This window comes from Sinocyclocheilus rhinocerous, unplaced genomic scaffold, assembly GCF_001515625.1.
Source record: "Sinocyclocheilus rhinocerous isolate Xijiao unplaced genomic scaffold, SAMN03320098_v1.1 scaffold78, whole genome shotgun sequence".
Taxonomy (NCBI): Eukaryota; Metazoa; Chordata; class Actinopteri; order Cypriniformes; family Cyprinidae; genus Sinocyclocheilus; species Sinocyclocheilus rhinocerous.
The window spans coordinates 541,942-566,535 of record NW_015637122.1 but is presented as its reverse complement, the minus strand read 5'-3'; the positions used below and the strand labels follow the sequence as shown (position 1 = coordinate 566,535).

The 24,594-nt window shown below is 36.6% G+C and overlaps 2 protein-coding genes across 2 annotated transcripts in view; both read left to right on the top strand.

Moving 5' to 3' along the window:
• The window catches only part of LOC107748482 (FYVE, RhoGEF and PH domain-containing protein 6-like), a 23,874-nt gene extending 6,326 nt beyond the window's left edge, over positions 1 to 17,548 (top strand). The window contains exons 3-20 of the mRNA XM_016563272.1: positions 2,773 to 2,881; positions 4,860 to 4,927; positions 5,046 to 5,076; positions 6,384 to 6,535; positions 6,786 to 6,942; positions 7,431 to 7,518; positions 9,689 to 9,747; positions 9,833 to 9,904; positions 9,977 to 10,045; positions 11,063 to 11,146; positions 11,238 to 11,317; positions 11,499 to 11,598; positions 12,605 to 12,748; positions 12,830 to 12,932; positions 13,261 to 13,355; positions 14,557 to 14,685; positions 16,973 to 17,121; positions 17,221 to 17,548. Of these exons, the coding sequence (XP_016418758.1) occupies positions 2,773 to 2,881; positions 4,860 to 4,927; positions 5,046 to 5,076; positions 6,384 to 6,535; positions 6,786 to 6,942; positions 7,431 to 7,518; positions 9,689 to 9,747; positions 9,833 to 9,904; positions 9,977 to 10,045; positions 11,063 to 11,146; positions 11,238 to 11,317; positions 11,499 to 11,598; positions 12,605 to 12,748; positions 12,830 to 12,932; positions 13,261 to 13,355; positions 14,557 to 14,685; positions 16,973 to 17,121; positions 17,221 to 17,257 (1,726 nt within the window). The 3' untranslated portion in view covers positions 17,258 to 17,548. The remainder of the gene's footprint in view (positions 1 to 2,772; positions 2,882 to 4,859; positions 4,928 to 5,045; positions 5,077 to 6,383; positions 6,536 to 6,785; positions 6,943 to 7,430; positions 7,519 to 9,688; positions 9,748 to 9,832; positions 9,905 to 9,976; positions 10,046 to 11,062; positions 11,147 to 11,237; positions 11,318 to 11,498; positions 11,599 to 12,604; positions 12,749 to 12,829; positions 12,933 to 13,260; positions 13,356 to 14,556; positions 14,686 to 16,972; positions 17,122 to 17,220) is intronic.
• A 2,828-nt stretch (positions 17,549 to 20,376) lies between these two features.
• LOC107748481 (nuclear receptor subfamily 2 group C member 1-like) overlaps positions 20,377 to 24,594 on the top strand; it is an 8,666-nt gene continuing 4,448 nt past the window's right edge. Inside the window, exons 1-6 of the mRNA XM_016563271.1 lie at positions 20,377 to 20,511; positions 22,030 to 22,138; positions 22,631 to 22,861; positions 23,744 to 23,807; positions 24,339 to 24,486; positions 24,566 to 24,592. Coding sequence (XP_016418757.1) covers positions 22,085 to 22,138; positions 22,631 to 22,861; positions 23,744 to 23,807; positions 24,339 to 24,486; positions 24,566 to 24,592 — 524 coding nt within the window. The 5' untranslated portion in view covers positions 20,377 to 20,511; positions 22,030 to 22,084. The remainder of the gene's footprint in view (positions 20,512 to 22,029; positions 22,139 to 22,630; positions 22,862 to 23,743; positions 23,808 to 24,338; positions 24,487 to 24,565; positions 24,593 to 24,594) is intronic.

Sequence of the window (24,594 nt, the reverse complement as noted above, 5' to 3'; positions counted from 1 at the left end):
CCCCCCCCCCCCAAAAAAATCTCACAAGACAGGTTCAGGTTATGTCTGTAAATTACTGTATGTATTCCTATCTTTCTTGTTAAAATGCACAACATTAACCTGGTCACACCGAGAACGATAACTATAATGATGATAACTATATTAGCGTCCACACCAATGGACGATAACTGCTTTTTATCAGCGCGTTGCAGTGGTCATCAACTGATTTAAATGCTTGAGCTCTTTAAAGCCGGGTGGATTTTGATTGGCTGTGAATGTATCATTCATCATTTAACCATTCATCAGCTGACATCCTGAAAGTAATTCCAACAATATTGTTCCTCTGTCGTTATAGTTGTGGTGTGGACTTCCCTATTCTCATGGAATGATAACCGTAATTAATTAAAACTTTATAGTTATCGTTAGTTAGTTTATAGTTATTGTCCATGGTGTGAATGGGCTTTAAGACTCGTATACACCGAGTAACCCCAAAACTATAGACCACATAACATGCACATTTTAATATATTTTGCTATGTATTTTAATGTGCACTACATTGTTTTGGTCTGTGTGATCATGGAAGTGTGTGTGAGGGTTACAGTCCACTCTTTGAGTCCAGGTTGGGCCGTTTTCCTGTGGGTTATTTTCAGTGGCCAGAGCAGGAAATGTCTGTAGAGAAGAGAGCTGAGCCACTGGAAAATAACCTTTCCCTCTCTCTGTTTCTCCCACACTCTTTCTCTCACACACTCTCATTCTCAGAATTTTCAACTGAGATCTTCTGGCTCACAGTCATGCTTTGTCATTACAACATTTCCAACACAGTAGCAAAAATCATGTCACATCAGTAAAATGTGAATCATCTTACTCTGATTGCAAAATACACCAACTGCTGACTGATACACTGACCTCATTATAAAACATAGCGCCCACGGCTAATTTTTCTCAGCAGTAAGAGTTTTGTTTTAGTTTTGTAGAGAAAGTCTTGCGTAAGCACAATATACTTTTGTCTACAAAACTAATTTCAAGCATTTATGCATAAGTTCAAAAAGATCATAAGAAACTAATTCAGCAACATAAATTCCAAACATTTGACTTAAAGTGTGTTTACTGTGATGACTTTGTAAACACATTCTTGACCTCCATCACACATTGACTTCTCAGTGATGGGGTCTCAGTGCCGGTGAAATCTTACAGCATTTTGCTGAATTCGCAGTTGGTTTCCAGATGCACAGGACGTTGAATCAAGTTTGTGGTAGTGTGTTTGGAGTTGTCAGCAAGTTGTTACCAACAAAGATTTTACAGTCATGTGGGTTACAGACCTTGATCCCAGTAATAATACATTATCATCTTTGATCTCTCAGTAACACAATGCAGAATACACTGCGTTTAATACTGTGTCCCTCCATGCAACAATGCAAATCTTCATGTGAGTGAACTACAAAAATCTATGAAATCTTATGTTAAGATTTTAACGTAAATCCATTCAAACTGTTTTTATTTATAAACATATACTATATAAATTACTCAAATGTATTTTTCTATACTGTTTTAGATACAAGTTTTAAAAAATATTATGTAGCATACAGTGTGTACTGCACAGTGTGCACTAGGCAGCATGCTAGTATCGCATTCTAACACCCACTTTCTCTTTAACTTTGGGATTTGAATTGATTTTGTCAGTAGGCTCTATTGGTTAATGAGAGTCATGCTGAAGCACTTGGAGTGAAACATGTGCTTCTATGTACCTACTGAACGATATTTTGGGGACAAATTTGTACCTAGTGTGCTAAACCTGACAAAATCTCCCAAAACCTATTTTTGGAATGCTTTTTTCCAAAAATCTGTAGTCTTTGATTGCTAGTTTGTCATTTTCGCCAACAGCTAATTAATGACCATTGCGATTACATTTTACATCTGATTAAATTCTGTGAGTGTCAGACGTTTTGAGGCACAGTCTTGCAGTGTGGCTTCTCCTACGATGACCGTCAAATCGAGCACAGAACCTGATGGCGCAATTAGTGTGACAACAACACATCACCACTTGCTTGTATTTTTCTTTTCAAGGTAAACCATGACCAAAATTAACATTAGAGATCGTTTTTGTTTGCTAGCCACCATTTCAGTTTTCAATGTGAATGCGGCTGACCGCCACTGAACGTGTCACAGATTGATGATGTAAAGCACTGTATGTCCATTTTTAACGAGTCTTGACTGACGTACAGTCTCACATCAATGACAACTGAGATCCCACGGTGTGACATGGCTTATAGCTGGCATCATGTTTGTGTGTCTTTGCAGAGAGAGTTTATATAAGCTGTAAACAAGAGCAGCTCTGTCCTGCTGCAGGAGAAAGAATGAGAGCGAGGGGAACCAGAAAGAGTGCAGAAAGTGTGTGAATGCATGAGTATGCGTGAGAGTTTGCTTGTGCTATCTGGTGCTGGATGCAAAAGGAACCGTTCACCCAAAAATGAAAATTGCTTTTCTCACCCCAAATGTCACTCCAAACATGTATGACTTTTTTTCTTATGTGGAGCAAAAAAGCAGAAATTTAGGAGATTGTTCACGCTGCTCTTTTCCATACAATGAAAGCAAAATAAATAAATAAATCAAAATAACAATTAAATACATATAGGGTAAAGTTTAAATGTTTTGATTATTTTAATATATTTAATCTACTATTTTTGCATCATTTTAATGTATTGTTATTACACATATTACGCATATCAGTAAAAAAAAACATGTTTGATTGTATGTACGCTGGACTGAACGTGTGCACTTCCTGTTTGACAACAGATGTTCTGTGAGTATTGATCTGTCAGAGGATGGATTGAGCTCTAATGAGGAAGATGGGAACAGTTCCGACTCCAGCGAGGAAGACATGAGCCATTCAAAAGACAAAGAGGTACTACACCTTTACACAGATGCACAGAACTACATCACAGCAAAACGGTTGGTAATTCTTGGCATGCCATTAAAGGAATGTTCCAGGTTCAGTACAAGTTAAGCTCTATCGACCACATCTGTGATTGTTTCTTCCGTTACCACAGGAAATAATTTCAACTCGTCTCTTAGTGTAAACACAAACAAAAAGTTGTGTTTCCACTAATCCACCAACAATGAAAGTTTATGAGGCAGGACATTGCACTGGGATATACATTAAAATACACAGTGTTTTGAAATGATAGCTACAGAACTTAAATATGTTAAACATGTTAGCAGCAGATTATTGTGACAAAATTGCTTACCGACCTCACCAAAGTTGAATAACTTATTTTTAAGTTAATTTAATTTCTTAGCATGGTTTAACAAAAATTTACGGTAATTGATGGCATGACACATACTGTTGATAGAGCTTTACTATCCTTTTTAATTGAAGTAAAACAAACAATTTCCATCTTCAAAACAACTGCTGATCTAACAAAGGCCATGTTGGCAGGGAAAAATATCGACCACAAATCCCTAAAATAAAGTCCCATCCTACATTATTTCTGGCTGAATATTGTGTTTCAATTCTTCATGGAAGTAAAAGGTTTAGTTCACCCAAAAATGATGAAACTGATTTCGTTCCAAGTTCCATTCATTCCAGAGACGTTGGCCCTGTTTACACTAGTGCCTTTTCATTTTAAAACGGCGTTTTATAATGAAAACAATCCTCGTCTACACTTGCGTTTTCACTGTGTTTCAGAAATGATGTTCGTCCACACTACACAACCAAAAATGCATGTCCATTCATGCAGGTACAACAATGAGCATGATGTTATTGTTTATTGTTTCGTCAAGGATACACAGAGCGAATGTTGGCAGCCACGCCATCGTTTTCAAAAGTCTCCGTTTTGTTCCGTTTACACTGAAACGCAACCTCTGAGTTTTCTAAAACTTGGTCTGCAGCATTTTCGAAAGTCTCCGTTTTCGAGGGGTCGAAAATGTCGGGAGTAGTGTAAACGACAGGCGTAACCATAGCAAAAGTTATGCGTTTTAAAACATAAACGCACTAGTGTAAACGAAGCCTTTATTTCATCTTTGAAAGCGGTCTAATCCAACAAATACAAATACAAATAAAGGTGACTTGACTTAATCCAAGTCTTCTTGATGAAATATTATAGTTTTATATGATAAACATTTAATGTAGGCTTTTATTCACATTGATTAACACACATTCATCGAGCACGTCACGCAAACATGTTTGAGGTTCAGTAGAAGCCAATGAGGTTTGTTCTCCTTCATCAAGCAAGTACGGTTGAGCTTCCATTTACCATATTTGATGTGTTGATGTATGTGCATTGATCAACGTTTGTATGTGGATAAAACAAAATAAATGAAATCTGTTCGTCATATACAGCAATTGTGTGTCGTCAGAAGATTAAACTGCTCCATTCATATGGACTACTTTTACAATTTCTTTATGAACTTTTTGAAGCGTGAAAGTTGTGGTGGAATGGACTTTCAGTTTTTGGTGAACTATCCCTTTAAATGCATTGAGAATGTTGTCATTCATCTCAAATTTAAGAGAAGAACCTAAGAAATAAGAACTCTAATCACTTGTGGATAAATCAGATTTGGGAAGGCGTGTCCAGCAGACTTTCTGTCTCGAGATAATCCAGAGAGACCCCGATCTGAGAGACGGGGTGCTTTCAGTCAAACTTTGTCCTTGACTTTAGACAGACCGCGATCCAAATAAAGACTGCAGCCTCTCACCAGCCCATAACAACACACACACACAAGCTCACATGGAGCAGTGACTTTGTTTTGCTATGAGGCTGTATGTTGTTGGTAATCATGGTTGGATGTAGCAACTGTGTAAGTTAATGGCACATAAAATTATATTATAGATTCTAAAATGGTCTAATATTATAACAGCATTTTAACATGTTTGTCTTCAGGAGGTAGAGAGGGTGAAGAGGAACAAGGTGGTCCACATCGCAATGGAGATCATGAGCTCAGAGAAAGTGTATGTACTAAAAAAAAAGTCTCATTAATGCTAATTCATATTTAATAATTAATTTGAACACATTTAGGGGGAAATATTTGGTTGAGTTTGCATTTTGATTGTGTGTTTGTGTTTGCAGATTTGTGGATGTTCTGAAGTTACTTCACATCGTAAGTCATCACTGTTTTCACTGAATCCAGATTTGAGACAAGAATTATGAATATAGTGGAAGTGCGGGTTCAAGTCATCTGTTCGCGTTTTATTATTTTCATATGAATGTGTTCTGGAATAGTGTTTGATTTTTACACTCACAGTAGGATCGTAGAGGTAAACAGACACACAGACACATCTCTCTCTGTTTATTTTGACGTTTTAATGAGTAGCTATATGCTCTGTGCAAGTGTATTATCAGGACTAAGGATGTGCAAGACTACATATTCAAAACCGACCAATGGCGTTGACATGTTCCGGGTTCAATCAAATTTCACCTGTCAACAGCATTTGGTGGATAATGTTGATTGCCACAGAAAATCATTTTGATTCATCCCTTATATTTCTGAAAAAAAAAGCAAAAAATGGGCAGATACAATGGACGTCTATGGAGCAAGGTGTTTTACAAGGGTTAACAGAAGTAACTGTAAATACATTTGTCAATGGTCACTGCACTTCAAGTCCAACAGAAATGGTCAGAAATTGTTTTATGTATTCATTTAATTTATATTTTATTTCAGCTTTATTTCAATTAACATTTTTTATGAATTTTATTTTGTTACAATAACAATAACAACACTACCAAGCAGTTCCCACTCTTAATTTATCTTGTTTAAAGTACAATTGCTAAGAAAAAAAGTCTAGATACATTCCCTAGTTTGCTTCACTAGCCAACTAGTGAGACAACTAGTGGTGTATCCTGACCTATCCCTATTCAGAGAGAAGTAGAAAGTTAGAAAGTCAGAAAAAGAGTCTACAGAGGAAAGGCGAGAAGAAGAACTTGTCCAAAGAGACTGTGGTAGAGGAATAAGAGATCAACGGACAGAGAGAGTTTCGGAAAGAAATTACACCCACCCTCACTTTAACCCACTTGTTTGGCCGTGACCCCAAACAGCTGTCCTAAAGACATGTGTGTGTGTGTGTGTGTTTGTGAGGGAAAATGTTCTCTCTACTTCCTGTTAAAGCTGTTGATAGACTGTGCTGCCAGTTTATGCGCTTTAGTTTGTTTGTTTTTACCCTGATTGTGTTTGGAAAGTGCTAGTTTAAAGCGTTAATTGTACCTTGAAAGATTTATCGCAAAAATTTCAAATGGACTCTCATTGGCACTGTTTGTTTTAAGTTTAAATGCTAGTAAATAAAGTAATGGTTTGAATTCACGGATGTTAACGCATGTTTTTTTGCTATTACTCATCTTGTCTAGCTGTCTTTGTTTTGTTGCTATGCCTTGGAATTTTGGCAGTAGCTAGCATCTCCATTTCTGTGTCAGGATTTCCGGGACGCAGTTGCCAAAGCGACTCGTGCGAGCGGGAAGCCACTGATGGAGGAGAAAGTGTTGAATCAGATCTTATACTATCTGCCCCAACTCTACGAACTCAATAAAGACCTGCTGAAAGAGCTGGAGGAGAGAGTAGCCCACTGGTAACACACAGATGCCATATGAAAGTTAAATGTATCGCGAATGAGTTTCATGTCATTTTTGTTTTGGAGTAGCATGTATGTTTTGTGGCTAAGAGCAGAGAGAGTTCAAATAAGGATGCAAAAGAATGTGAGCCTTTAGAAGTTGGTTGGAGTTTGTTGAAAATATTTAAGAACTCTTTAACTTATAAGAAAAAGTCCTACTTTTCTCATTGCTCAATTTTGTTTCTGGGCATCTCTATGACTCCCGCAGGTCTGATCATCAGAGATTGGCTGACATCTTCGTTCAGAAAGGTCCGTATCTAAAGATGTACTCTACCTACATACGAGAGTTTGACCGTAATGTGGCTCTGCTGGATGAACAGTGTCGCAAAAATCCTTCTTTTGCCAACGTTGTGCGCCAGTTTGAGGTAGGGGTTTGTGTGCGTGTCCATCTTGTGTGCATTATTACCATCAAAAATAATGATTATAGAAGAAAACAGAAAAGAAGCTTTCTCCTATCACATTGCATTTAGTAGATCCAGAACCAAAGACTTAAACTACTTCAGTCTGTGTGCATTGAATTTATTTAATACACGAGTTTCACAATTTGAGTTGAATTACTGAAATAAATGAACTTTTCCACGACATTCTAATTTATTGAGATGCACCTGTATATCTGATATTTTTGGAATTTTCTGCGATTACAATTTACTTTTGAAATGAACTGAAATTACAACATACATCATGTATAACATACTACATAACATACAGTGTATAACATGCTATTACAATGATTAATCTGTGCCGATTTGAGTTTTGTTAAAGGGGATATGGGTACTTTTTTCGAACAGGGAAACCCATTGTTTTTTGCATTTGGCAATGCTTCACATTGAAGATTTCGCTCTTTCATTCTTAGATGAGTCCTCGTTGTGCTAGTCTTGCCTTGAAGCATTACCTGCTGAAACCGGTGCAGCGGATACCTCAGTACCAGCTCCTGCTCACAGGTACACGCCCTCAGATGAGTGCACACTGCACTCAACAGTAGAACAGGAGGATATCAGGCCCATTACAGGAAGCCATAACCAGCAGATACATCATTTGTTTCAGCTAGTGGACTTTTTGAGCTTTGGCTAGATTTGGCTGAGGAGTGACAGTTCGGTCATATTAAAGGAACACTCCACTATTTTTGAAAATAGGCTCATTTTCCAACTCCCCTATAGTTAAACAGTTGAGTTTTACCGTTTTCGAATCCATTCAGCCGATCTGCGGGTCTGGCGGTAGCACTTTTAGCTTTAGCTTAGCATAGATCATTGAATCTGATTAGACTGTTAGCATCTCGCTCAAAAATGACCAAATAGTTTCTATATTTTTCCTATTTAAAACTTGACTCTTCTGTAGTTACATCGTGTACTAAGACCGACGGAAAATGAAAAGCTGCGATTTTCTAGGCCGATATGGCTAGGAACTATACTCTCATTCCGGCGTAATAATCAAGGAACTTTGCTTCAGGCGCAATGATATTACGCAGCGCCTGAAAATAGGCCAACTTCCGTCAACATAACCAACACAATATATTTTGTTTTTGAGCAACATAGAGAATATTAGAAACAGTAGAATTTGTTTATTTTTTCTTTGATTTGTTTCCTAAAAAGAAGAAAAATAAAGACTGACATCTTTATTTAACCTCTTTAATATGAACTATACAGAGACGAGATTAAAATAAAATACCACGTAAACTTTTCTGAAGACAGTCAGTTCCCCTCAGAAACACATTCATATAAACCCCCAAATCAATATTGAGGATTTTCTTCCAATAGTTTGTGCATCATGAACAGTGAGTGATCTGCCTGCTACAGTATTTTATCTCTGTGCGTCCGTCTTCTACGTCTCTGGCCTGTGTTAACGGGCGTTTACAGACATATTTTCACATAAATGACATTTTGGAAAACGATTGCATTGCAACGCAGTTTGTGCAAGTCCAGAACAGAGATGAGTTGCTTGCAATAAGACAAAAAACGGCCGGTTGCCGATCGCGTAAGTTTCAGGGGAAGCTCCTTAAGATGTAACTACAGAAGAGTCAAGTTTTAAGTAGGAAAAATATAGAAACTCTTTGGTCTTTTTTGAGCGAGATGCTAACGGTCTAATCAGATTCAATGATCTATGCTAAGCTACAGCTAAAAGTGCTACCGCCAGACCGGAGATCGGCTGAATTGATTCGAAAACGGTAAAACTCAACTGTTTAACTCTAGGGGAGTTGGAAAATGAGCCTATTTTCAAAAATAGTGGAGTGTTCCTTTAAAGTGAATTAAATTTTTAAATGTTTTCTTGCATTGGACAAACTTGAATCATGTAATTTAGGGAATACAACAAATCTCTGTAACCAATTTTGAATCTTCCAATTAATTTTCATGTCTCTTTCAGTACATTTTCCCACACTGATAATTCTGAAGGCCTCAATGCAGATTTCTTTGACCCTGGCAACACGATTGCTGAAATATGATTGGATAAAAGCTCTAATATAAACATACACTGCTGGAAGCAGTGCAACCAAGAGAAAAGCTATGAACTGAAGAGAATAGACTATTGGAAATAATTTAATACACATTCATGGAAAAATATAGTAAAACTAAATCAGTGATTCTGATAGTGTTTAGGCCAGCAGAGAAGGCTTTGCTGGCCCTGACGTCCCACCACTGCTATCACCTCATTCATTGAATTGTCGTAAATGCTGGTCAGTTTTTAAAGACCCAAAACAATGTAGTTCATGTGAATGTAGAAGTGTAAACCTTGTTTCCATAGAAAGCCATTCCTAATTTTCATAGATGCTTACACAATGTAAATATTTACTTATTTTAAATTGGCATGAAATTAATATTTTTTTCTAAATACATGTTATTGATATAATTGACTTTTTTTTTTCTTTTTTTTTCAATAATCTGTTTCACTCTGATGTCTGGCAATACTGAAGAAAATATCTGTCACTACTTTCATTTCATTATGACTTTAATATTGAACAAAAAAATCAAGTTCACTATTACTCATCTGTAAATTCAAAAATTTGCGGCAATATAAAATACTTTATTCAGTTAAAAACATTCACTATTTTGCTTGTTTAATAAGTACAACAAATCTTTGAAATGTTTTATTGAACTTCTGTTTGTTTGGTTTACCCAGCTGCTCTCAGTGTGGTGAAAGAAGTGGCAAACCACGCGAACGACATCATGAAGCAAGGGGTAACACAACCAAGCCATCATTAAGACCTCATACATATGAATCAATTATTCATGAACGACTTAAACACACATCTCATTTTTTCAGGATAACTTTCAGAAGCTGATGCAGGTTCAGTACAGTCTGAACGGTCACCATGAAATTGTCCAGCCTGGCAGGGTAAGAAACTCAATTCCCCCTGAGTCATTGTCTCTGTGTTGCTAATTTAACATGCTCATGTTGCATACGCAGGTTTTCTTAAAGGAGGGCACTCTGATGAAACTCTCCAGGAAAGTTATGCAGCCCAGAATGTTCTTCCTGGTGAGAAATATTTATTATAAAATGGACAGTGTTATTTTAGTATTTTATGTAATATATATATATATATATATATACTGTAGGTAGTATTAATTAATATTTTGAATGTATTTTATTTTTGCTTTTATTTAATATTTTCTTTTTGTGTTTATATTTTTGTTCAATTTTGAGGCCCCGTCCACACGGAGACGCATTTAGCTGTATACGCATAAATTTTGTATCGTATAGGCGTTTCGTCCAGACGGATCCGGCGTTTTGGGAGAGTGAAACCGATATTTTTGGAAACCGGGATTAACTAACATTAACACAGATTAATAAATGTATTGTTCCATGTTCGTTTGTATACCGCGCGCAAGGTTTATGCGCATAGTCCAAGTCTTCTTCTACGTTTTTAGTGTATCTCTGTGGCAGAATTACATGCTGGTCTGGCATGTATACTACATCGTTTTGTGTCGGTTTCGTGTGGACGCAGATATTTCTTGAGACGAGGGGAATAAAAAGATCGGATAGGGAAAGCTCTGGCTTCGTGTGGACGTAGCCTTAGTAATTCTGTGCATTTGTCATTTTTAGTAGTTTACTTTTATTAAATATTGCTATTTAGGTTTAATTTATTTTCATTTCAGTTTTAGTTATTTATTTCCAGTTAGTAATTTTAGTACTTCAGCTTAAACTTATAGCTTAAACTTAAAGCAACATTTCTAACTTGTTTTTATCTTATATTTATATTTTGTTTTTCAGCTTTAAGTTAACTCAAATGTTTGTAACAGTTTTAGTTAGGGTTAATATCTTGGAAAATTGATATTTACAACTCTTACCTCTCAGTGCATGAGTAACATTTGAGGTAGTAAAACTAAAAAAAATACAAATGTATGCACAACTGCAACCGCACACCAATATTACAATGTGCAGTAATGCGGTCAATTACAATACAGGAAATTGCTGCATATGGTGAATGGTGCGCAATTGTGAATGGTGTAACACTATTTTCGGACAGCCAGTAAATGTTCTTTCTCTCAACAGTTTAATGATAGTCTGCTGTACACAACTCCCGTTCAGTCTGGCCAGTATAAAGTCAACAGCATGCTTTCCCTGGCTGGCATGAAGGTCAGACATCCACCATCATAATACTTCCTTACATACACACACAATCTCACAAGAGTTCTAACGTGTCGTGTGTGCCCCACGTCTTCAATAGGTGAGCAAACCAAGTCAGGAGGCCTATCAGAATGAGTTAAACATTGAGAGTGTGGAACGCTCCTTCATACTGTCTGCCAAGTAAGAAATGCACACACACACAACCGCAATGATTTGTGTGTGGGCTCTACATTAAAGAAATATCAGCAGTGCAAAGAATAATTATACACGATAATGATCCTTTGATCACTTGTGCCAAAACAGTTTTTGGTACTTACGTTTAATTAAATTGAAATCACAGACTGTAAAATGATGTTTGCAGTTCAGCCACAGAAAGAGACGAATGGCTGGAAGCCATCACTAAAGCAATAGATGACTACACCAGAAAGAAGATTTCTTTCTTTTCCAGTCGAAGCCAGGAGGTGAGTGCATTTAAGTGTGATTGATTTTAGGTGTATCTTTCTGTGTGTTTTCATCAAATTTATAGGGTCTTCACTGACATGTGTATACTGCAAAAAGTGATTTTTGTCTTCTTTTCAGAGTAAATATTACAAAATTCTTTAAACATACATTTCTTTGAGATGCAGAATGACATAAAATACAAAGTCTTGTTTAAGTCTTGCGTAAGAAAACAATATCAGCCAAATTTGGTGAGAAAACTAAAATTGTTTTCCCTTTAGTTTTTCTTACCATATTGGGAGATATTGGTTCTTATTTTAAGTATGAATTCAACCGAATGCAATTTAAAATATAAATTCTGATAAATTCCTTAACCTAATAAAAAAAAATAATAATTTCATTTTGCATCTCAAAGAAATGTATTTTGATTTAAGAATGTTTAGATATTTGTACTGGAAAACATGAAAAAACAACAACTTTTCTTTTTGCAGTAACACTGATGTATGCCAGTTTAATGCTTTAAGAGCTGTGCAAAAAGTGTAAAATATTCATTAAGCATCCACCAGAAATATTCATACCAAGTCCAATGCTAAATATTCAGAATTCTAATTCTCAGAAAAAAAAAAAAATATATATATATATATAATTGAATTGATCATTCAAACTGTTAAAACACTGACCTAAGAACATAAAAGTATAAAACTATTCACAAACAATGGACCAGAACTATTCCCAGCAAGGCTGATGCCAAAGTTTTTTGTAATTTTATGAAAGATTTTATGAAAAATATGGATACTCGAACAATTTAGTCTTTAACAACATAAACAGATATTCACAAACTATTCACACCATCCGATATGTGAAAAATCTCTGGGAAAAGTTCAGATGTATGAATAAATGGTTTGGCATTCATAAAAAATAAAAAAAAGCTTCCAAATAAAAAAGCAACCGATAATTGCAGAACAATATTTCATAAACTTTTTGAAGGAGCTCATAAAGATCACTCTCTTTTTTTTTTTTCCTATGTAGTTGGAAGGAATCGCTGATGATGGTCTACCGCTGGGCTCTAAAGCTCCTATCTGGATTCCAGATTTGCGAACGACCATGTGTATGATCTGCACGTGTGAGTTCACGCTCACCTGGAGACGCCACCACTGCCGTGCCTGCGGGAAGGTTGGAAATAAGAGAAGTTCTAGGCCTTTTTTTATTTTTGAATGAAAAAATAGGTCTGATTTCCATTTGTTGTGGCAACAGGTGGTGTGTCAGGCGTGTTCATCCAATAAATACTACCTAGAATACCTGAAGAATCAGCTGGCACGAGTGTGTGACCACTGCTATATTAAACTACAGCACAAGGGTACGAGATTTCTGCTGTCAACCCAACTTTTCTTCTCTTATTTCATATTCTCTTACTCCCACTTAGTAGTGCTTTTTTTATTGGACATGCTTGTTTTTAATGATGTTTGCTCATATTCAAATACAGCGCATAACCAAACCATTTGAACACCTTAGCAACCACATAGCAACAGTGTTGTTATTGTTAACTAAAATTAAAGTTATCAGTAGTAAAAATATAATATGAAAACTTAGGAATTTGAAATTAGAAAGCACAACACTAGCTGTGTAGTTGCACAGGCAAATACTACATATTTTTTCTAATGTGCTGTTTTGCTTTTGTGTCTTAGGCGACCAATCCAGTGCGACCGTTTCCCCTAGTGGGCGGAGTTCATCATTTGCTTTTTCTAGAAAACAGAAGAAGATTCCTTCTGCCCTCAAAGAGGTGACTTGAAGTTGTACATTACCCATAATGCAATGGCATGCAGCATTTACGCAACTTTATGTAATGTCATTGTAATGAAGGCGTCTGTTTCTACCACAACGCTGATGTCATATTAACACTAGGGATGCATCAAATGTTTGGCAACCGAAATTAATATAATAAGCAGAAAGACCGAATAAATTGTACCGAACAATGACGTGACGCTTTCAAATTGCAACCAGCGTAAAGTGAGAGGCGCGCACTCTTTATAATGCAACAAGCATGTCAGCAGTGTGGAAGCATTTAAACCGTCCGAGAAAGACGCAAAAATCATTACAAGCACCGACAGCGAGAGACTGTTTAGTACTGCATCGCATGTCTTCGATGAGAAGACGAAGGGGTGATTGTTGCTGGTTTACTGTATGATGATTGAAATTTACTGTATGATGTGCTCAGTCACATTTTTATGAATTTTTACAAGGTATGTGACAATGCGATATAATTGCGACGTATTCGTAATGAGACTCATTTATAAATCTGCTGTTGTCAACAAAAAGAAGCATTGAGGTTTTCCTGCGCGTTTCCGCCAAAACAAAAGTTAAGAAAAAGTAAGAACTCTATCAACATTCGTAAATGTTAGTATTGCAATTCTACTGTTGTTTTGTAAAATAAAATAAAAAGTAAGACAATAATAATGATAATAATTACAACAGCTCTGTTAATACACTTATTATAACATAGTGTTCAAATTGGGATCTGTAATATTTTCTAATGTTTTAAAAGAAGGCTCTTCTGCTCAGCAAGGCTGCTTTTAATTTTACAGTAAAAAATACATGCCTGATTCAAGAAGGGGGTCTGATGGCCAAAAAATATTATTTTAGTAACTTATTAATTTTAAGTTAAATTGTGCTTTGTTGGTATAATGTCTGCTAGAATGTTAAAAAATGTTTAGTGTTAAATATTTTTAAATTGTTGTTTTGTAATTGATTTTTTTCTTTGAAAAACAAGACAAAACAGTAAAAAGCACATTTTGGCTATTTAATTTATGCAATGGTGAAAAAAATTGTCAAAATACATGGGGAAGAAACTTGAAAAACCGTGTTCGGTATTCGGCCTTCAGGCCCAGTGTTTCATTTTGTTCGGTTTCGGCTTCGGTCAAGAATTTTCATTTCGGTGCATCCCTAATGAATACATTACTATTAAAGTGACATCTCGCTCACAGGTGTCTGCCAACACTGAGAACTCCTCCATGAGTGGATATCTGCAAAGATCCAAAGGCCATAAGAAACCATGGAAGAGGCTGTGGTTCGTCATTAAGAACAAAGTCCTCTACACTTACGCCGCTAGTGAAGTATGCAACCTTTACTTATGTAATAACTTTTAGTGTTGAGGAAGCTACTCATAATTTATCAGTGGAAGCTTGACTGAAGACTAAGGGCCAGATTTACTAAACAGAGCAAATTAGCGTGAGAGCGCAATTCCAAAAAAGCGCTAATGGGAGTGAAAATTGTTGCGGGTGATTTACTGGCGACGCGCAAATTAAAGAACACAGACGCAGAACACAGAATGCATTTCCATAATCACCAACACAATCTACCAAGAGCAGCGCAAATTAGTGTCTGCATTTAGACATGCTTTTTTGGAGCTTTAAATAATGGCGCAAATACCAGTAATTTGACGAGCGCAAACGTTAGTAAATCACGTTGCATGATTAATTTTAATACTCTCCACCCATAAATTTTGCATCTGAAAGGGAAACTCCTACAAATGCATATTTAATAAGGTCAGGTGCAAAAATAACTGTCCACACCTTTTCAGCGCTAATTCTTCACTGCGTGTCTTTAGTAAATCTGGCCCTAAGTAGTTACACTACACTACAAACTATTAAACGGCAAATTACTTTGAAGCTACCTAAAAAGATCAGGCAGTTTTGAGAAGCTTTGTAACTTGTCATTGGCCAAGCTACACTACTAATAAAAATGAGCTAACTATTTTCTACCGATTTACTACTAGGTACTATTAAAACTATTTAAAGCGGATACGTTTTTAATTATATAACCATTATTAGATTATATAATTTTTTACAATGAAAGTAGTATCTGCACAAGAAATATACATGCACTAATAAAATGAACAAAAAAGACTTCAAGCGGTAAACATTCAGTTAAAGGTACAATATGTACGTTTTCGCCACGAGGTCGCATTTTCAAAACAATAACAAAGGCGAAGTTTGAAGACGCTATGGAGGAGGATGTTCACGGATGAGGTAATGAATTCATTTTTTATTACCTGTACCTTCCATAGTTATTCAAACAGCGAATAAATTATACAGAGAATGCAAGCAAAGAACATTTACACTGTCAAAGAACATTATGACTGACTTAAGTCTAGCGCGAGTTTAAGCACTCTCAAAAAAACTCCCCTTTTTATTAAGAGTGCAAAACATACAACATACGGTGAACACAAAACAGCAATAGAACAGCAATGATAATAACAGCAATGAAAATAAACAGTGATGACCATCTGACAATAATAGTAGTAGTATTCAAGTAGTACTAGCATGCATAATAATAATAATACTAAAGATGGTGATGCTAATAATACCTTGTGATGACGGCAACAGTAATATCAATAATAATAAAATGTTGTTGTTTTTGATGAGAGAATTAGTGTGAGAGCTGAATCCAGTCAGCGAGCGCCGTGCACTGAACAAAAACTCATCTGAACGCCTCTGATTGGCCGCTGCGTTCATAAACTCAACAGACTCGTGTGTGATTGGTTATAATGCGCAACACTGTAAAAACGCATTAAAAAATCATGGCGCAACACTCTGGAATTTCTCTGGATTTACAACATAACATAAATACACAACTGCATAAAATATATAACACTGTGCAAGTAGTTTTTGGATATTTTATTACGAAAATCTTACATGTTGTACCTTTTAAATGTTGCCAATTGTCAGTATATCACTACAAAAACAAAGATGTACAATTCCACATAGGGACTTTTGTTCAGTCTCTGTCTCATTTTAGCGATTTACTAAAATGAATCAAAATGCTCAACGCTGCTACACTCAGATTTGGCTATTTTATGTTATGATTTTGATTTTACAACAATTACTTAAGAACGGTTTTACAATGTGACAAAAATAAACAATGTAACGCTTTGTCATGCTAAAATGCCAAAAATCATACACAAATAATCAAGATTTCAGCATCCAATTTGAACATGTAAAGTCACACTTCATAGTAAAACTAAAAGGATCCTAATCGATGTGCGCAAACCTAGAATCTTCTCATGGTTAGCAGCAAAACTATGTTACTGTACAAGAAACCAACATCACGATAAATGACTAAGCATTTCACATTCCTTTCCTAAAACACAATCAAGCTTGGACAGTTTTGAGATGACCTTTGAATGATTTTCTTTTTGTAAAGCGACAGGATTATTTTTGTTGGAAAAAGTTGCTTGTTATCAGAAAAACTATTATTATGAAAACAGCCATTTTTGCAATACTGAAATCTTTAATTGCGTTAGTAGCGTCACTATTTTAGTCAGTTGTTCCCCTACACTGCGTTTCAGATGTGTGTGACGTCAAAAAAGCTGTCATGTGATGACGATTGCATGGTTTTCAGGATGTTGCAGCTTTGGAGAGTCAGCCGCTGCTGGGCTTTTTCCTCCGAGAGGAGAAGACAGGACCGGCTCAAAAGCTGCAGTTTAAACTGTACCATAAAAACACATTCTACTACATCTTCAGAGCAGAGGACATTCCCACTGCTCAGAGGTACACAAGCATTTTGTTGTATACTGAGTTGTATAGTTTGTTCTATTAATCTAATCTATGATTCATTGCTTCAAACTAAATCTGTGCTGCTTTTTTCAGATGGATTGAGGCGTTTCAAGAGGCCATGATCCTTTGACTGGATTAAACCGAATGAATAAATGTCATTCATCTGGGTCTCTGCACTGTGTACACAGGCAGTGAGTTTGAGGATGCATAAATCAAAACCCAGTTTGAAGCAAAGGTAGATGTAGTTTATGCATTAATCTATCTTAAGCACCCTAATGAGGGTTCAATGAGTGGCTGTTTAATCAGTCTGCCTCCATTGTACTTCAGAAATGTGAGGTATTAATCCAATGTAATTTTTAGGAAACACTGCCTCTCTGGTCCAGTTGCTTTTGGTGCTTAACATTACCATGAATCCAGCCCACAACGCATTCAAGGTCAAAAAAGTCAGACAATGACTGGTCATGAGCACTAGATACAGACGTTTTCATTGACTCCTGACCATTAGGCTTGCCTATGAATCATATTTCAATCTGAATTAATCCGAATTAATCCTGCCCACTTTTCTTAACACTCCATTATGATGTTATAGGGACAGTCTGAATCTAATCGCAGTATCACTTGTTGCCAGAAGAAGATTTAAAAAGATTTGGTCAGGGGTGTTATTCATAGTCAGGTCTGAATGTGCATGAGCAAGTATGACAAAGGGATGTCTGATGCCAGGTCGCACCTTTGGCACGGTCATGTGGCGCAGTCTGGCATGGTGCATTATGGGAGATTTTGGATTCAACTGTGAAAGCTGGGAAAAGTTACTGGGCCTTAATCGTGACGCACAGAGTGACTTTATGTATAAATTGTACAATGCATAAAACCATTGTTTTGGACATTGATGGTGAAAGTTGCTGTATGGTTTTACGAATGATTGATGCATTGAATGTGACCATTAACGCAAAAAGTTTTTTTTTTTTACGAAAATTTTAGTGATTGCGACAGTTTATGAACAGTTCATGCGTTACCTGCATGATTTACGCAAAAACAATTTGAAAAATGATTCACATATTGAATGTAAAAAAATGCATACTTTTTTATTATGAAAGACTGACCTAAATGTTTATATATATATATATATAATGTGAGCATTTCCATAAGAATTTTTTTCATGCTTACATGAACTGTTTGCATTGCATTCAACAGTTCATGTAAGCGTGTTATTTTTACGAACAATTCATTCATTATATACGCGACAATTTGTGGAAGAATGGTTTTATGAACAATTTAGTTTTTTTTTTTTCTGCTTTAATTTCCTGAAAAAAATGCCCTTTTTATTTGGTTTTTAGTCTGTTACTGTTGCAAAAAATGTTTTAATAATCTTAAACATTTTTTAAAACTCTTTTGTACAAAGTAGGTGTTTTGACTGTTGTTTTAAACCTTATACTGGACAGAACTGGAAGTGTACATATTTTGTAAATGGTAATATAATGCAGGTGTATTTAAAATAGTTCAGGCTGTTTAATGGCCTCAATGAATTATGGGTAGTAAAGACACAGTGCCAGGCTGGCTAACTCAGCACTGTTTTAACTTACTATACAAGACATTATAGCACACCGGCTGTGAATACAGAGAGAAAAATACTCTATATCATTGTTCATATTTAGATTAGAATGTTTTGTTTTTCAGTTTGTGACGGAGGGCTCAGAACAGGGCTCTACAAAGCCTCCAGTGGAGTATTGTGTAGTTTGTGGAGACAAGGCCTCAGGTACATGACACACACACACACACACACACACACACACACACAGACAGTCGTGTTTTAAATAATTGTAGACCTCAAACAGAATTTGATTAATTGTGTTACTTTTGTAAATAGATGCTTCTGTACTGTTGGTCATTGTGTGTGTTCAGGTCGTCATTATGGAGAAACTCTTTTGTACAAAGTAGGTGTTTTGACTGTTGTTTTAAACCTTATACTGGACAGAACTGGAAGTGTACATATTTTGTAAATGGTAATATAATGCAGGTGTATTTAAAATAGTTCAGGCTGTTTAATGGCCTCAATGAATTATGGGTAGTAAAGACACAGTGCCAGGCTGGCTAACTCAGCACTGTTTTAACTTACTATACAAGACATTATAGCACACCGGCTGTGAATACAGAGAGAAAAACTAGTGCTCTTATCAGGGAAAGATATAACACACATTAAATACTCTTAATGCAGCACCTTGTTCAGGACCACATCTCTTAACACTTATGACCTGATTATATTCTCTACAGTTTTCACTAAGGTCCTTTGTCAGCTCCAGCCACAGATCTTTCACTGTTTGAAGTGTAACAAGTTCAAGAAATGAATATTATTTGTTTTGCAGTAATACGTTCGATATTGATCACATTTGTGTGTTGAATGTTGGCTTACATTTTGTACGATTTTTTTGCATTTTTGGGAAACATTAGATACACCAGTTTTTTGTTTTGTTTTGTTTTTTTACTTTTAAGAAAAATATAATTGCTATTTCTGATGATTCTTGTCAATTTTGGCACTAGTTCACTGTTGTATCCCAAAGTTCTGTGCATCTCCAGAAGGTTTTACATCAATTTGTTAATATCTTGAGGAATTCAAGGGAGTAGGCTATGCCCCGACATAAATGTAAAGTGCAAATAATTTGTAATAAATATTTGTAATGTAATAATATAACATGTCTGTAAGTCTGGTTAAACTTGGTTTCATAATGACTTGGGGTATATTTGCTAAATATAAATCTTAAAAGTACAGTTCACATTCCTATTGATTCCATACAGTTAATTAGATCAAATGATACGGGTTCTTGGCCAGTACCAATAACTAGAAAGTGGAGCGGCTGATGGCAAACTGCATTATCCATTACCAGATATGGTGGCACTGTAGATTTTACAGCTAATATGAAAGAAATCGGTAACACTTTACAATAAGGTTAATTGGTTAACAACTTTAGTTAACGTGAACTAAGAATAAACAATAATTCTACAGCATTTATTAATCTTAGTTAATGTTAATCAAAAGTTGTGCTTATTAACATTAGTCAAAGCAAGAAATCTTAACAATCAGCTGAACTGGGACGGTTATTGCCAAACATGCATCCAATTCTTTAATGTATCATTGTGGCTTCCTAGAGCAGTCCTATAAAAGAAAAGGAATTCTAGTTAATCATACTGGCTAACGTCGTTAATCCACTAGCAGCACTCAAACTTCACTAAAAGCAATGCTGTCTCACGAGTGCATTTGCGCATGCGCAGACGTGCGGGTCTGCTTTGAGCGGGTCGCGAACTCTGACCTCCTGTAGCTGCAGTGAGCCGTCAGTTTACGAAAATTTATCAAAACATCACAGTATTTGGATAATTTCTCACGCGTTCAGGGTAAGAATAACTATATTCTATATTGTTAAAGCCCACTGTGCTTGCAGTAATTGTTTAGGATAAATAATTCAGGAGAATATTAGCACTGTTGATAGCCGGCTTGCTAACACGCGTTAGCGTATTAGCCGCTAGCAAAATAGAAAATATCGATCAGTACAGGCGAATGTCTGCGACTAAACTAACCGTAAGAGCTTTTTTTGGTTATTTAAGAACAATAAATATAACAAAGCATCTAATGGACATTAAAACAAATCGGATGCAGAGATGACGTTATTTAGCAGGCTAACGCTATCAGTGGGCTAATCTGATATCATTGCGCTGATAAACACCGAATACCGCTCGCAAAATAACACAAAAACGATCATTCGGACATGTTAACTTGTAATTTAGTTATCACAATTTTTTAAGATACGAGATTTATCCTGTACTCCACGTGTGAAGAGCTGCTGCAGTGCAGAATCCCTCTGTGTAACGTTATGCGTGGGGAGCTTTAACCCTTCAATCATGACCTTTAACCTACAGGAACAGATCTGACTTTTATCTTCCCGGATCAACACCCACACATTCCACACGAGTTACTGACCCCCAGCTGTCATTCACGCTAGATCGCATTTACTCATCAAGTCATTTAGTTCTTTGCAAAACACTAAAACCAATACGCGACGCTGGCTAGCGTGCTAATGTAGCTACTGCTAATCAGATGCCAGTGAGATTTCACTATATCTTTTATCAGTCTGAAGTGAATGACAACACTAAAACAGAATATTGTGTTGAACATATAGACCCTGTATCATTCATAATAAAGAGTCCTGATTTCAATAATTGGTTAAGGCGATAAAGATGATGGAATGACAAGAACTGCAAAGTCATGAATCATTTGACTGATAATGAAAAAGTTGAAACACGCCAGGATTTGAGGCAGACCTTCTTTGCATAATTATTTTAACAAACCCCTGAACCTAAATATTGAACTTGGGCATGTAATGCATCCCAGAAAAGTTATGCTCAGGAATTTTCTAAGAGATCAAACTTGAGATGTTTGCCTGGCGGACAATAAAACGGGTGAAAAATCTCAGACTTTAAAGAAAGGACTTCAGCCACATCTAGAGACCAGAATATCATGGAGACTTGGGTCAGCACATCTCCAGAAATGTGCTTAAAAAACTACATAGCAATGCCTCGGCAATCACCCACAGCACCCTAGCATCTTGGCAGCAAATTTTGCACGTGATAATACCACTCAAAAAAACAGGACACCAAAAATGTTGTTCACTTGTGTCAGGGGTTTTCAATTTGTTAGATTGCACAGGCCCCAAAATATGATCATCCTTGTGTAAGGGACCCCCATTCTAAAATGTTCAGGTATATATTAGCACGTATAAAGATTTGACATGAATATAGATATGTGTGAAATATTATTTGGAAATATTTAGTTTCCCCCTGACTTATACAAGGTCTTATTGCAAATGTTTGGTGTGGATCTTCGAGAGTCTCTGAGCTGTGTGTTATTTTTCTCAGGTGGGCGTGTGACTGATGGGGCGTTGCTGAGCCTTGGTTCTGACAGAAGGGTATCATGGAAGGAGAAAGTCCCAGAATTCAGCTGGTGTCTGCAGATGGAGGCCTGCAGGTGACTTAGACTAAATGTTTGTGCTGAGAAAATTTGGTGCGATAAACATTTTAATTTTAATGAATGGATGTTAATGCTTCTATTCGGGTGAACTTTTGCATTTCAACAGTACAACATTTGTTTTTACAGAGGGGTGTTTTAATATCTTTTCCATAACACTGCGAAAAATCTGGCCAACCAATAAGATTTGCGATTACTTTTCTGTGACAAGTGGGTGTCAGAACCGGAAAGCTGTGCACCACTGTGTACCTCTGTGTTTCTGCTTTTTTTCCATAAGTCCCACCTACTGTGAGAGAGTGAATTTGCATTTTCATTCAGCTTTTCAGTCGTTTTGTGTGTGTATGTGTGTGTGTGTATTGATCTGAACAGACAAATGGTATATGAAAATCAGACCGAATTTTCATGACATCGCTTGTGTTGGTGCAAACAGACATTTAATAACTTTATTATTGTAAATGCCATTAGGTTCTTTGTTGTCATGTGTTGTATCAGATTGTGACGGAGCAGCAGTTGGCTCAGAAGGTGCAGATAGTCACAGCCATTGATCAGGCTGGAGCCGGCAAGCAGCAGTTTATATTAGCTAACCTGGATTACCCCAACCATGAGAAACTGTTCATCAAACAGGAGAACTCACCAGCCAAGGTCATCTTGACTTCTGCCGATGGGTCAGCTGTCAATCAACTGCTTTTTGCATCACCTGAGCTGACAGGACAACAAATCCAGGTAAACAGGCACCACTCATTTAAGCCCAAAGTACACTTTGTGTTTTTGTGTTTACGCTACGCTTTGCATTCAGTGAGTGTGTACCATAAATTTCGTCATCAGCAACTGTACACATGCAGCCTGATTTTTCTAAATGCATATACTGTTTACGCTCAGCTCATGTATGCATCTTGAATTAGTTGGTCCACAAGTTGGCGACACTGGCCCATTGTTTCTCAGTCAAAAAATAAACAGAACAGTACTACCACTACTGGAGACTGCAACAACAATAGACAACTACAACTTTCATTTAAAAGTGTACAAATACATTTTTATCGGTCATAACTTCTATAGAGAAATAGCGCAGACACTGGACCAAGATGAAAGGTTCTTCTGCACATGTCGACCACCTGTGTTCACGCACACTATCAAATGGAGTATATGTTCAAAGACTATGCGTTCAGCTGTACACACAAACTAAATGTGCACATTAAAACTAAAGCCTTTACTTGTGTTGTGGTTCCATGAAAAAAAATCCAGTATGGCAGATGAAGCAAGAGAAATTTGAATTATAAAAAGACATTTAATTTCGTTTTTTTAAAACAGTTTGGTGTAATTTAAATGGAATGTTTTACTCCGCATGTGTGTGTGCTATTTGTCTTTTAGGCTTATTAGAGTCTTTCGCTGTTAGCTTAGCAACATGCTAATGTCAAACTCTATTGAAATCAATGGCAAGTTGAGTCTCCAGTGTGAAGTAAAACCATATAAATTCTACGGTACAAAAACATTATTCAATACAATCAAAGCACAGTGGTGTTGTTTTTCTTATGTATCACTGTACCATGGTACCGCCACATTACTTTTTGGTTCTTTTTTTTTTGGTAAGACTTACTATAATTGTAGTTCTCTCTTAGAAGTCAGTACTGCAGACTGCAGCGCTGCATGGCCCTCGGCATGAAACAAGACTGTGAGTCCAAATCAGATTCATGACTGATGACTCAAATCACGTGGCATTTTGAGGAGGGGTGTGCTGTCATTTTTCTAAGCGATCAGACTTAAAGGGTTAGTTCACCCAAAAATGAAAATTAGCCCATAAATTACTCACCCTCAAGTAATCCTAGGTGTATATGACTTTCTTCTTTCAGACGAATCCAGTCAGAGTTATATAAAAAATTGTCTTTGATCTTTCAAGCTGTTTTATGGCACTCAGCAGGTGTTGCATGCATCAGTTTAAAAGCAGTTAAATAAAAAGCGCCCATCCATAAAAAAAAAGTGTCTCACACGGCTCCGGGGGTGAACAAAGGCCTTCTGTAGCGAATCGATGCGTTTTTGTAAGAAAAATATCCATATTCAAAACGTAATAATCACTTTAATGTAGCTTGAGCTCACTGTTGTACACGGAAGCAGCTCCGGGAGGATGACGTATGATGAGGTCAGTGCTGCGCATGCGCCGGTGAGTCTCATGAAAACCAGTAGACTCATGAAATTCCTCCAACAGCTGTTCAGTGTGAGAGGAAACCGGTGGAGGTGTCGAGAGAGAAGCCAGCAAACTGTGCACCCTCCATCGAAAAGATCTACATCCGTAAAAACCTCTGCAGTCCTCTCGCTGCCATGCCAACATTTGTTAGTGAAAAAGAGACTACCAGGTATGGGTGTGAATGTGTGATTGAGTCAAATAGAGTCTTTTTTTTTTTTTTCTAACTCTCACTCTGGGTCTGATCACAGGTCCACCAGTTCACTGGACTCAAACATGC